The following is a 14,947-nucleotide window of genomic DNA, read 5'->3' as shown; positions in this document are numbered from 1 at the left end:
CCATAAGGGAGAAACTGACTGGATCTCTTATGCCTCTGTGCCGGCGACAGCCAATGGCCGGAGGCGTTATGTTTACAGGTTGTCCGTCTGTCTGATGGCGACTGTGGAGGTCAAAGGTCAAGGTGACTGTGACCTCCCTAAACCATTTTTAGCCTCATGAACAGATTGAGAGAATCATTTCAAATTTGGCACAAATGTTCACTGACACTCATGAATGACCTGATTGGTCAAAGGTCAAGGCCACAGTGGCCACACCAACATGTTCTGGGCCTTTTGAACATGATATCTCAAATCTGCCTTTAAGGAATTTCTTGAAACTTTGACTTGAAGATGAACAGATTGGATTTTGTCACGATGGTCTCATATGAGGAAAGAAATAAATGTATGAATATTGAAACTGCACTGGTTGGAGGAGGCGCACAACCGAAGGGCAGTAATTCTAGTTAGGGAGTAAAATGTAAAGTGAATGTTTCATGGTGGTGACACCGGGTTCATCTGTTAAGAAGATGAGCTGGTGACCAGCAGGGAAAAACAGAAAGCTCCAAGATCACTGCTGCCATCCCAGTTTGATTCAGCAGAGTAGGATCAGGTCCACAACAAAGAGAAACTCTCAATACCCAACAAAGTTGAAGTGTAAGACACAGATTCCAGCCTGATCCCAGCTAGTATTTTACTGTACGACCAGATTTCAGCTGCGGCACACACACGACCAGCAGAGCCGCACGATGACGTCCACTACGCCAGCATCTGCTTCACCCAGAACCGGGCAGATGCCATCTACTGCAACATAGCTCGAGTTCAACCCCAGAGAGAAACTGAGGAAGACGAGGAGGAGGAGGCTGAATACAGCGCTGTTCGATTTGACAGTGCAACAGGGTGAGCAGCTCCACACGTGAACATTTTCATCACTACACTTATTGAGGTTAAAAACTGTGGGTGTGAGTGGTTTATTCTGCCCTTCACAGAACAAGACGTGAAGAAGAGGGGGACGATTCATCTGCAGTGTACAGCACAGTCACCAAACACTGAAGAAACACAACATGAATCTGTTGTTTATATGTGGATTTTACAGCATCACGGAACCAGAAGAAATAAAACATATAGACATGTGCAGTGTTTGTAAAGGTTTGTTTTCTTTCTTGATGGGTTGGTTAACCCAGATTACAAATTCTCTCACTTCTCACTTTGGAAGCCACGAAAAGGTAAAGATAAGAAAGTTGTTCTTCTTCCATAATTGAAAATATTTCCCAGGCTCAACCAGGTGTAGAGTTAGCCTCAGGTTAGGCTAACCCTGACCGTAATGTATGTTACTGGCAAAATGTTACAAATAACAATAAGATTAACTTCTAAATATTATAAATTGTAATTAGTTGTAACTAATATTAGAACAGCTAAAAGATTTTATAACAATCAATGGGAGTGACCAATAATCATTTTCTGGAGGGGGGTTTCAACAACAATATTTTGGATAATGTAAGTACACAAGTCAACAAATATATAGGTCTTGTCGTATTTATAAATCTAATGAAGAATTGTTCCATAATAATATTTAAAGGACTATTGAGGTCGTCAGCTGAGAATCATGAAGCACTTGACATAAAAACTAGGTCAACAAGTTTATTGCTAATAATGTTTCTGGACGATTAAAGTACATCAGTACATTTTGAAGATTTAACAGGAGATTGTTGCAGAAGTGACACCCGCTCATCCAGGAACACAAAAAAGCTTTGTGTCATATATTCACTTTTCCATGGTGACATGTCAAACTTTGATGTTTCACCATGAAACAGGAATTAGTTTTAACTCAAATTTACAACGTCTAATCTTCACTAAACGTCACGTTTGATACTGAATATAAAGATGGACAACATGACAGCTACCCCCAAAGTGAAGCCAAATGATATCTGTCACCCCCTGGTGGCTGGCTGCAGTATTTGTCATAAACCCGGCCTCTTCCATGTCAGTGGATGGGACATGGACCAAACAAAAAAATGTCTGTCTACAAATCAAATACCTTTTTCTCAAAGATGGTGCCTGTCATTCTTGGTAGTTCTTCTCACACTGGTGCATCTTCAAGTGTTAATTTTTTTAAATCATTCATATTCAGTAACAGTCATTGTGCCACCTACTGGTCACTGGAAGTAACCCTTGTGTTAATTACCCTTCGGTTTACAAGGAATGTTCATGTCGTGTTCTACTCTTGATATACAGCAGCATAGTGCGTGCAGGGTGTGTTCTCCGGTGCCACATAGTGGACACAGGAAGCATGTACACAGCTGCACACTCCATGCCGGAATTAGCATCTTTCTCAATCGTGCAGTGTCGGACGGTTGAGAAAAGTAAACCGCTGCGTCAACTGGCTGGATTGAGGGGGGGCAGGCCTGTTCAACGCTGCTTACAGCTTTAGTTGAGGATGATTCAGGTTTGGTGGGAACAGCCACTAAAGTCGTTTCTAACACTCTGTTAAATGAGGAAATTCACAGTTTGTATAAAACACAAGTTACTTCTTTGTTTCAGGTTTAATCTAACACCATCAGTCTCAGCAAGCACGTAAGTGGAAAGAGGAAGGAAGTTGGGTGTGTTTAACAGTTTGACTTTATCTTTCTCTGACAGAATCTGTCTTTATTAAGTATGACTCTTCTAACTACATGCATGCAGAGCTCAGGTGTCAGAGCAGTTGTCGTCTTCCTGATCATCTGAACTACGTCTGGTACAAGAATCAACAGAAGGAGAAGATTGAAGGAGCATCTTATTCAGATACTTTTTATTCTGCAGACAGAGTTTCCTGTGCTGTTAAAGGACACGAGGATTTCCACTCTCCGTCAATGTGTGAGTTTAATCTACAGTATTTCACTAACAGCACCATCTGTTGGAGTATTTGAGATAATGCATTGTACCATAACTTCATGTGTCTTTAAATACTTTTGTCTGCATGGGCACATTGAACTCTTGGGATACTACTGTCAGTACTGACAAACTAGTGTAGTACTAGTACTAGTATTCTGCTTGTGTAAATAAAGATGGAAGACATGACTGCTCCCCAGAAGTGAAGCCAAAGCATTGTGATCGCCCCCTGGTGGCTGGCTGCAGTATAGAACATACATCCTGTCTCCTCCATGTTAGTGGGAAGGACATGGACCAATCTAAAAAGTCAAATACATTTTTCTCAAAGATGGTTTGTGTCATTTTAGGTCGTTCTTATCACACTCTATTGTTCATGTTTCTCATAAGTTTGGTTTTAATTAGTTATTTGATGATATGAAAATTAGATTCAACATCATGATTGACAGCTGAAGCTGACTCAGGATTGGTCGAGCTCATGTATGGGCGGGACCTTGATACTCTGGCTCCATCTCCAGATCACTACTGTGCAGACTGTGGTTCCAAATGTGAAAGATGGCAGCGTTGGTATCCAGGATATTTTGGCTTCATTTCTGGAGAGTGGGAGGAAGTGGAGACGTGTCGTCCATCTTTGGTCGACTCTGCATAAAAGACACAGATCATTTCCTCCATATTGGCCAGTTTGCTCCATTATAAGAGCAACTTCTACAAGGTCCCTCATGTTCCTCACCTCCAACAGTGTGTTTCTCCCTCACACTGAAGTCTAAAGGGCACTTCCCTGTGTTTTTTGTGAACTGAAAGTTTCCTCATCTTGGCCTCGTCATCATCTTAAAATGAAAACCTGCCGACTGGTGATTCACCAGAGAAAATACATGGAGTTAGTTTTATAAATGTTTAAGTTTATCTTCTGATTCTCTGATGTGCTCTGTGTTACAGTGGTAAGGAGTCAGAATGGCTGGGATGTGAGTTACACTTCTACTGAGATCTGTGCCTTCAGAGGATCAACAGTGGACATTACCTGTACCTACACATACCCATCCAGGTTGGATTACCTTGATACTACTGTTCAGAAAGCTTTCTGGTTCATTCAAGCGAGTAATGGGATTTATGTTGATCTAAGGCCTGATCCGAAGTATTCAGGTCGTGTGGAGTATCTCTGTGAAAACAACAAGTGCACTCTGAGAATCTCTAACCTGAGAGAGAGCGACTCAGCTGTGTACAAGTTCAGGTTCACAACAAACCAACCTACTGGGAGTTTTACTGGTTCAGCTGGAGTCACTCTGTCTGTCACAGGTAACATTTACATTTGAGTCAGTTTGAAATGTTAGTGTGTATGTTGAAATAAAATAACATGTTTGTTCACAGCCCCTCAGCTCCAGGTACATGTGAGGAGATCAACAGCCAATCCATATTCTACCTGGACAGAGCTGACCTGTCACAGCAGGTGTCAGCTCCCTGATCATCTTTCCTACGTTTGGTACAATAACAATAAACTTGTTGGACGAAAAAAATACTTTCACCTCCAACACGTTAATGCTGAAGACAGCTATCACTGTGCTATAGAAGGACATGAGCGTTTCACTTCTCCTACATTGTGTGAGTTTACGCCTCCTCATGAAGCTACAATAATGTGGAAATAATTTAAATTTAAACTTTTAACAAATAATACAGACACTGTTTTGATTGTATTCTCCTCCTGTGTGTTAATATAAACTATCCTTCAGATGCTCCAAAGGTTCCCACTGTGTCAGTGAGTCCCTCTGGTGAGATCATGGAGGGCAGCTCGGTGACTCTGACCTGCAGCAGTGATGCTAACCCAGCAGCTAAATACACCTGGTACAAGAGAAGTGGAGATAAAAAAGTTCAACCTCTCAGTGAAGAGACACAATTTGTCCTCAGCTCCATCCGGTCGTCAGACTCTGGAGAGTATTACTGCACAGCTGAGAATGAGCTGGGAAGGAGTTCAGCAAACATCTCTATTACTGTGACATGTGAGTGAAACACAGGTTATTAAGTGAAGAGATATTGAATCTGTCCCATTCTTTGTCCTTTACATTTTAAATGTGTGCAGATATGGGTCGTTTGACTTCTCCCCCATAAATATTCACAGTCAGACCATCAGCAGCACAAAGAGGAATCCACCCAGCGTCTGTTAAAACATCCATAAAGCTTTCACCATCCTCAGTAGACTTGAAAGATATTTCCTTCACTGTGCACATTCACGTGACGAGCAAACAGCTCTCAGCAGACAGACAGTGGTGAAAACAAAACCCTGCTCCTGTGCACACGTCACACATACACCTCCCAGCAGGGGGAGCAGTGGCTCATTAACATTTTAAGAGACACGCCCACAAACAGGCCACTCTGAACAGGGCTCTTCAAAACGTTTTATTAGGAAGAAACTCTGTCTAATTGTGGAAAAGGGTCATAATATGTCACGTTTTAAGTCCACGTTACAAACTGGACTATGGTTTGGAAATCTGTGGACATTCAGGGGAGTCTGGAAACAGTAGTGCAACAGGAAATCATTGAAAAAAAACTCTCACTGAACAACAAGAAGAATTTACCTGTGTCAGTTTAACAACCTTGCTGTTGTAACTCAGTGCCTCCACTCACCTGAGCACCTTTGACTTTAACACATCATATCATATATGTCCCCAAATGTTAAACACAATGTCTGTCATCTGTTATCATCATTCTGTTTTCACACATACAGACGCTCCAAAGCCTCCCTCTGTGTCAGTGAGTCCCTCTGGTGAGATCATGGAGGGCAGCTCGGTGACTCTGACCTGCAGCAGTGATGCTAACCCAGCAGCTAATTACACCTGGTCCAAGGAGGACCGAACTCTGCTTCAAGGACCAGAGGGCGTTTATCGTCTCTCCTCCATCAGCTCTGGGGACAGCGGGGTCTACTCCTGCAAGTCTGAGAATCAGTACGGACGGATCAACTCCACGTCTCTACACTTAGACGTCCAGTGTGAGTAGAAAACATCCACATATCCATGAAACCCAGCACTGTCTCGCAATCTTACAGAAAGTTCCAGGGTCCGCCCCCTTATCTGGATTCACACCAAACTTTCCTGAGTTCTTCCCTGACCCGTACCTCATCCTACCTTCAGGTTTCATGCTAATCGACTCAGTAGTTTTTGTGTAATCTTGCTTAAAATCAACAACCAACAAACAAACGGACTGGGGTGAAAACATCTGTTGTTGCATAGCTACACTATATGACGTCATTTTCTAAACTCATAGTGACGACATTCCCATCATATGATCATAGATTATTTTTCAGTGTATATAAGCTTCAGGTCGTCTCTATAGTCCTATTAGAGGCAGGAATACAGCAGATAGGCAGTTTTAAGGATGCTTGATGTAAATCTCTAACTTCTTTGTGACATTACTTATAAGTCATCGATCCATTATATGATGGGGAATAATGTTCTGATCAGTATATGATTTAGTCTCTCTGCTATTTGTGGAAATATCTTGGAAAATGTGTCTTTTGGGTCAAATCTTTGCTCATCTTGACCTCTGACCTTTGACCGATCAGCTGAAAAGTTAATATTCACTATAATATTCAATAAGTTTGGTTCATGTGTTGAGTTATTTTGTACATTCACACACACGGGCTGAAAACAAAACCCTCAGTACCTGCTTCTGTCTGTGCTGGCGCCCCGGGTTAATAATGATCATCTATATTTAAGAAGCACTTATCAAAACCAGAGATTGAAAAGTTCTTCACTTTGGTTATTGAATATTTCTGAGTTGATTTCATGATCTTGCATGTTTTACACCGGACGCTCCAAAGCCTCCCTCTGTGTCAGTGAGTCCCTCTGGTGAGATCATGGAGGGCAGCTCGGTGACTCTGACCTGCAGCAGTGATGCTAACCCAGCAGCTAATTACACCTGGTCCAAGGAGGACGAGGACTCACCAAAAGCATCAGGACAAATCTTCACCATCACTAATATCACAGCTGAACATGGTGGAAAGTATCAGTGTGAGGCCCAGAACACACAAGGACGTAGTAACGCCACCTTACATCTGACTGTTGGAGCAGGTGATTTTAGCACTCTGACTTTTACAGCCTACACCCCCTCCTTTTCATTGCACCAGAACCTTAAACCATGCATGCTCAGGATTTCCAGATGTGTCACAGCTGTATATCAAGCCCATCATATTGCACATGAACAATACTGACTGACCAACAGCATCACCTGGCAAACTGAGTCATCAGTCTAACCACACTGCTAATGTCTCCTGTCTGTTGTCTAGGGAAGTCAGTGATAATCATGAATATCATCAGGCTGACTCTGGTGGTCGTGCTGGTTCCAGTGCTTGTCTGGACTCTGTGGACGAGGTAAAACATACAAATCCATCAGTTCACCCTCTGCTCTTTTACTGTCTTCTTCAAATGTCTTCAAACACTAGTTTCAGTGTTATGAAGTTCATTTTGTGAAATGTTGTGTTTGTTGTTGTTTTCGATCCAGGATGAAGAAAACTCTGAGCTTGAAATCAGAAGTGAATGAAGCTGTGGAGATGATAGAGGTGAGAGACAGTGAGGCCAAGAGAATGACTCCATATCACTGTTTTCATCTCACAATGTTAGAGAAAGAGATAAAACATTTCTTGGATCAGCTACTTTGTCTGAATCTGCCCCAAAATGTAAAAGGTTCTTTCCATTGACCGTATATTAAAATGGACGTAGACTCTGGGTCTAGAAAGTGAAGTGAATGATCCATTTAGAGTCAAATAGACCATAAAGCACCGCAGGTGGTGGGGCATGGATACCGTGTGATTGACAGCTAGTACTGGGTGCAGGTCGCAGGTTTAGGTGGGCGGGCAGTGGCCTTGGGCCCTGATTCAGGCTCCACCCTCCCTTCCAAATATGGTTACTTCTGGTTTCAAAAACCAAGATGGCGCTGAACAAAATGTCAAAATGGAGGCTTCAAAATGGCAGCTCACAAACCAATGGGTGACATCACATTGACACTTCTTTCTTGGCCCATGTCTCATCCTTCCATGAAGTTTTGTGGAAATCAGTTTAGCAGTTTTTGTGTAATCCTGCTGATGAACAAACAAACGAATGGACAGGGGGCGCAACAACGTTCAAACTATTTTGAATAAACTGTGATTATATGCAGGTTTCATGAATAAAGTCCAGTGAGGCTTAATATCTTCTCATCTCTCCCCCATCAGTCACACAACTGTCCTGAGTATGAGAACGTCGCTGCTGCAGCACAGACAGAAGACACAGAGGAGCAGGAAGACCTGGTGTGAAGCCTCAGGTCAGAGCCACTGTGACAAACATAACCAAGATGGACGACTTCAGAGTACATCCGTACAAGAGAGTTTTACAGAAACCATAGTGTGTAGTTATTAAATACAGGAAATCTGTCCAAGCAACAAAATATCTGAGTGCAAGCGCAGAGTTTGAGCACAAGCAGAGCAAATCTAAGCACCAGCAGGAGCTGTGTGAGTGCAAGCGCAGGGTTTTGAGTAAAAACACCACGAAATCTGAACGTGCAAGTCCAGCTCTCAAACTAAAAGACCACGCTTTTTAATAAAGAGGAAAACACCCACACATTTCCTTTCTACTCATGGTTTCCTGTTTTCTTTTCTCCTCAGGTGCACTGTGATTGGTTGATGAAAGTATTTAGGAGGGAACAGGAAGTATCTCTCTTTCCATCCCCGGTTGCAGCAGCAGCAGTTTGTACAGCATGACCTTTAGAGCAAGAGTATTGTTGTGTTGTTTCTTTTCTTTTTCTTTTCTGATGGGTCCAGTCGTCCAGTTTTCGCAGCTTTATTTCTGTGAGCTTTAGTTCTGATGTTGGTTTAGGTTGAAGGAAGATTCTCAGGTCCTACGACCCTTTGTGGGTTGGTGTGTTGGGTTTTCCTTCTTTTGTCCATTTTGCCGGCCTGTTGTTGAAGTTGTTGTCTTTTTTGCAATAAATTGACTTTTTTTTGCTGTTACCCTCTGAACTATGTTGGAGGTCTTGGTGATGAGCCTTTGAGGCTGTGGTGACACCACGTGACTCATCTCGTGTCTTATACATGATATTAATGTGGTTATTACATGGATAATGAATTATTATGTATCGTGATTTTATGATTCTTTCTTAAATAAAAGATTTTTGGTCTTTTGTTTTCACTCCTTATCTATTTGATTGTTTGTTTTTCAGCAGAATTACACCAGAAAACTAAAAAACGATTTTTCCACAAACTCATCAAATTTGGGCAGGAATCCTGATAAAGGGGCGGAGCCAGGAGCCTGTTTGTATCACTACCTTTATAATTATGAGACTGATGAAAACAGTCAGGATCATTTAGAGGACTGGTTTCTATGAGTGATTGAACTCTGGTGCAGCTCGATTGAATTGAGGGAGATTGTTGGGCCTGGGTGGAGGTATGAGCTCGACTCAGTGACAGACTTGCTTGGTGGGTTTAACCAGGGTTTGTATGTGTGATGGATAAATGTCGATAGTTGTACTCATTTCCTCTGAGGACTGGAGGGACCACGTCTCATGTGGATGTGAGCTGCTACTTACGTGATGAACACCTTGAATGTGACCGTTAACACAAAGTGAACTGCTGACAACAGATGAGCTGTGTTGCCTCTGGTGTCTGTTCAAAGTTTGCATCAGGCCCATTGATTTCACTTTAGTGTTTTGTGGTATTTCTCACATCACGTGTTAAACACGTGAAGAAGAAGGAGTTAGGTGTGTTTTAATCCACCATGTTCACAAGGCGGCCATTTTCCTCTGACGTCTCTCTCAGGGTGTGAAGCTCGAATGTTGTTACGAACAGAATAATGTTGTACTGCTGTGATCCAGGTTCATGAGTTATACAAAAAAGATTATATATTATCACTTATTCTTCATTAGGATTATTGATTCATCATTATAATATTAGTTTTGGTAATTTTAGTAACATAATTAGTTTGTTTGCTGCACCTTTAGGAGACTGATGTAAATTATACTTTTTCTTTTTCTTCACAACATTATTCATATTTATAGTCTTGTTTATTTAATTTGTTGTTCACTCACAACTTCCTCTTTTCTAACTTTGTGATGTACAGTTTTGCAACAAAGCAGATTTTCTTTAGGGATCATTAAAAGTTGTTTTTTATTCTCTTCATATATTTTAACATTTAATGTGAAGCTCATTTGTTCTAATTTGCTTTTGATTTGAAACTCTTCGTATATTTTAATCTCACTTACAGTATTAATGGCAGTTTATTTTCCAGTTCAATTTTAAATCTTTCTTTAATTTGTCTTTTTCATGTCAATCTTTATTGCATCTTAATGAGACACTGAACAGATGAGATTAAAAACATCCCAGTTTCTCTCAAGTCTCCTTGAATTTGTCTTTCTTGTGTCAGTGAGATGTTGTGATGTGGATGATACAGGTTTGGTATGAACAGCAACTAAAGTTGTTTCTCACACTTGTACAAACGACAGTTTAATCTAACACCTTCTGTCTCAGCATGCATGTAAGTGTAAAGAGGAAGGAAGGTGGGTGTGTTTAACAGTTTGACTTTCTCAGACTCTTCTGTGTTGTAGGTAGACGTGTCTGTGATGTGACTGAGTTTCATCTTGTGCAAATTATTTATCTGTGGACATTTTTATTGTTTGAAGTCACAGACGAGAGCAGCAGCTACTATGAGTGTAACTGCAGCAGCGAGTGGATTTGTTGTCCTTCTTCTCACTGTGACAGGTACTGTACGTCTACATTCATGTTTCACTCTATTTTACACTCGGACTTCTGATTCACCTGAAGTGAGTTTGAGAAAGAAAGTAAAAATATAAATGAACCATTCATTCATTTTCAGATCACCACCTGTAAAGTGATGCAGAAAGAAAATATATGAATGAATTATCATCAGTATTAATTTGTATCTTTGTTTAGAAGTTTATATCGTCTAGAGCTCAAAATATTAAAGAGTCTGCAACTTATTATTATTATTATTATTATTGTCATCATGACTGAGTTCCGTGTCGTCTGTGAAGCGGGGACGTTACAATATCTTCTTCAACTCTTAGTTATTTTTTACTGCACCGTTTCTGAAAGAGGAGTGTCTCAATTTCGTTGTACCTATAATGACTGGCAAAGTTAATGTGCCTCATCTGTTGTTGAGCCGATTTAATGTTTTTAGATAGCTCATATTTGGCTATTTCTTCAAGAACCTTTTTTGTTTTATTAATTCCACTGATATTCAATCACATGGCCTATTGTTGGACTACTTTATTCTTGCGCTTACTTTCTGTGACTCGCTTAGGCCTACTTGGCCTGGCCTTTTAATTGGCTCCACTATGCATTGACGTGTTTTCATGTGCAAGCCTTCACAAATATAATAAAACTAATTAGTTTACACTTGTGTTATTTATAGGAAATGTGTTGTTGGCACCTAGTCTATTTTGTTGCATTTTTAATTTATAAATGTAGGCTACTTGCATGTATAGGAAAATGTTACGCTTTTAGAGGGTAACTGTCTCCTGCTTTAGGCTATGTAATTGTAGGCCTCATTGTGAGGCTATTTTGGTGCCAATGCAATTTCTTATTGATGTGTAGGCCTTCATGAATAATTTCAAATAGCCTACCTATCCCACGTGTTGAGTCAGTGTTTGGCCTTTCAAACTGAAAGTGCATCCGCCTCTGAGGTCTCACTTGAAAAAACTGGCCCCTGTCCACTTCACCCTGGCATCCCTGGTCTAGAGTCTGGAAATGTTATTATTATTATTATTATTATTATTATTATACATATTATTATTATTATCATCATGACTGAGTTCCTCTCCTCTCGATGCAGGAATTGGTCAATAGTGTGGAGTCATCAGTTGAAATGCTATGGAATGCTGCTCATGGAAATGTGTTTCTTTTCTACAGAAAGTAAAAAAAGTAAACTAAGTGTTCTCTGGTGTCGTTATGAATCTGATTCTCTGTGTTACAGTGGTACAGTGAGAATGGCTGGGATGTGAGTTACACTTCTACTGAGATCTGTGCCTTCAGAGGATCAACAGTGGACATTAACTGTACCTACACATACCCATCCACATTTAATAACCATGATACTACAGTTCAGGAAACTTTCTGGTTCATTCAAGAGAGCAATGGGATTCACGTTGATCTAAGGGGACTGATCCGGAGTATTCAGGTCGTGTGAGTATCTCAGGAAACAACAAGTGCACTCTGGAGAATCTCTAACCTGAGAGAGAGCGACTCAGCGTAGTCTAGGTTCACAATAAACCAACCTACTGAAAGTTTAACTGGTTCAGCTGAGCTACTCTGTCTGTCACAGGTAACATTACACTGGAACATTCATTAATTTATTTCACATCTTGTTTGGTTCACTTGAGTGTGTCTGTGCACTTTTATATGCATGTGTGTGTTGTCAAATTAAAATGAATTCTTATTCTTCTACATTACAGATTTGCATGTGCAGGTGAGCAGATCATTGAGAGAAGTATGACTCTTATAACCATGCAGAGCCTAGGTGTCAGAGCAGCGTCGCTCTCTGATCATCTGAATCCACGCTCTGGTACAGGAATCAACAGCAGAAGATTGAAGGAGCATCTTATACAGATTATTTTTATTCTGCAGACAGAGTTTCCTGTGCTGTTAAAGGACACGAGGATTTCCCCTCTCCGTCAATGTGTGAGTTTAATCTACAGTATTTCACTAACAGCACCATCTGCTGGAGTATTTGAGATAATGCATTGTACCATAACTTCATGTGTCTTTAAATACTTTTTTCTGCATGGGCACATTGAACTCTTGGGATACTACTGTCAGTACAGACAAACTAGTGTAGTACTAGTACTAGTATTCTGCTTGTGTTAATAAAGATGGAAGACATGACTGGTCCCCAGAAGTGAAGCCAAAAGCATTGTGATCGCCTCTGGTGGCTGGCTGCATAGAACATAACCTGTCTCCTCCATGTTAGTGGATGGAACATGGACCAATATAAAAGTCAAATACATTTTTCAAAGATGGTTTCTGTCATTTTAGGTCGTTCTTATCACACTCTATTGTTCATGTTTTCTCATAAGTTTGGTTTTAATTAGTTACTTGATGATATGAAAAGTAGATTAAACTTCATGATTGACAGCTGAAGCTGACTCAGGATTGGTCGAGCTCATGTATGGGCGGACCTGATACTGTGGCTCCATCTCCAGATCACTACTGTGCAGACTGTGGTTCCAAATGTGAAAGATGGCAGTGTTGGTATCCAAGATATTTTGGCTTCATTTCTGGAGAGGGAGGGCGGAGACGTGTCGTCCATCTTTGGTCGACTTCTGCATAAAAGACACAGATCATTTCCTCCATATTGGCCAGTTTGCTCCATTATAAGAGCAACTTCACAAGGTCCCTCATGTTCCTCAACTCCAACAGTGTGTTTCTCCTCACTCTGAAGTCTAAAGGGCACTTCCCTGTGTTTTTGTGAACTGAAAGTTTCCCTCATCTTGGCATCGGTCATCATCTTAAAATGAAAACCTGCCGACTGGTGATTCACCAGAGAAATTATATGGAGTTAGTTTTATAAACAAAGTTTATCTTCTGATTCTCTGATGTGCTCTGTGTTACAGTGGTATGAGTCAGATTGACTGGGATGTGAGTTACACTTCTACTGAGATCTGTGCCAGAGGATCAACAGTGGACATTAACTGTACTCTACACATACCCATCCTGGTGGAATAACCATGATACTACAGTTCAGGAAACTTTCTGGGTTCATTCAAGAGAGTAATGGGATTTACGTTGATCTAAGGACTGATCCGGAGTATTCAGGGTCGGGTGAGTATCTCTGTGAAAACAACAAGTGCACTTTGAGAATCTCTAACCTGAGAGAGAGCGACTCAGCTGTGTACAAGTTCAGGTTCACAACAAACCAACCTACTGGGAGTTTAACTGGTTCAGCTGGAGTCACTCTGTCTGTCACAGGTAACATTTTCATTAGAGTCAGTAGTAGTAGTAGTAGTAGTAGTAGTGTGTATGTTGAAATAAAATAACATGTTTGTTCACAGACCCTCAGCTCCAGGTACATGTGAGGAGATCAACAGCCAATCCATATTCTACCTGGACAGAGCTGACCTGTCACAGCAGGTGTCAGCTCCCTGATCATCTTTCCTACGTTTGGTACAATAACAATGAACTTGTTGGACGAAAAAAATACTTTCACCTCCAACACATTATTGCTGAAGACAGCTATCACTGTGCCACAGAAGGACATGAGCGCTTCCCTTCTCCTGTGTTACTGTGAGCTTACCTTCTCCTCATGAAGCTACACACATGGAAATAATTTAAATTTAAACTTTTAAATAATACAGACAGTGTTTTGATTGTATTCTCATCCTGTGTTAATATAACTATCCTCCAGATGCTCCAAAGCCTCCCCTCTGTGTCAGTGAGTCCCTCTGGTGAGATCATGGAGGGCAGCTCAGTGAATCTGACCTGCAGCAGTGATGCTAACCCAGCAGCTAATTACACCTGGTACAAGAGAAGTGGAGAGATAAACAAGTTCCACCTCTCAGTGAAGAGATACAATTTGTCCTCAGTCCATCCGTCGTCAGACTCTGAAGAGTATTACTGCACAGCTGAGAATGAGCTGGGAAGGAATTCAGCAAACATCTCTATTACTGTGACATGTGAGTGAAACACAGGTTAAGGAAGATATATTGAATCTGTCCCATTCTTGTCCTTTACATTTTAAATGTGTGCAGTTATGGGTCGTTTGACTTCGCTACATAGGAATATTCACAGTCAGACCATCAGCAGCACAAAGAGGAATCCACCCAGCATCTGTTAAATCACCCATAAAGCTTTCACCATCCTCAGTAAACTTGAAAGATATTTCCTTCACTGTGCACATTCACGTGACGAGCAAACAGCTCTCAGCAGACAGACAGTGGTGAAAACAAAACCCTGCTCCTGTGCACACGTCACACATACACCTCCCAGCAGGGGGAGCAGTGGCTCATTAACAGTTTAAGAGACACGCCCACAAACAGGCGACTCAGAGAACTTAGAACTCTTCAAAACGTTTTATTAGAAAAGAAACTGTCTTTATATTCAGTCAGAACATCGAGACAGTTTTCGCAAACATGACAA

General features: G+C 41.1%; 1 protein-coding gene across 1 annotated transcript; it reads left to right on the top strand.

Annotated features, from left to right (window-relative positions):
* Positions 1–4,826: 4,826 nt before the first annotated feature.
* Positions 4,827–14,275, top strand: LOC124852627 (myelin-associated glycoprotein-like). The gene is made up of 3 exons (XM_047341791.1): positions 4,827–4,832; positions 5,558–5,818; positions 14,217–14,275. The coding sequence occupies exons 2-3, from the start codon at positions 5,605–5,607 to the stop codon at positions 14,258–14,260; spliced, it is 258 nt and encodes an 85-aa protein (XP_047197747.1). The 5' UTR covers positions 4,827–4,832; positions 5,558–5,604; the 3' UTR covers positions 14,261–14,275.
* Positions 14,276–14,947: the final 672 nt, after the last annotated feature.

Source organism: Hippoglossus stenolepis, chromosome 2, assembly GCF_022539355.2.
Source record: "Hippoglossus stenolepis isolate QCI-W04-F060 chromosome 2, HSTE1.2, whole genome shotgun sequence".
NCBI lineage: Eukaryota > Metazoa > Chordata > Actinopteri > Pleuronectiformes > Pleuronectidae > Hippoglossus > Hippoglossus stenolepis.
This window is presented reverse-complemented; position numbering and strand designations above follow the sequence as displayed.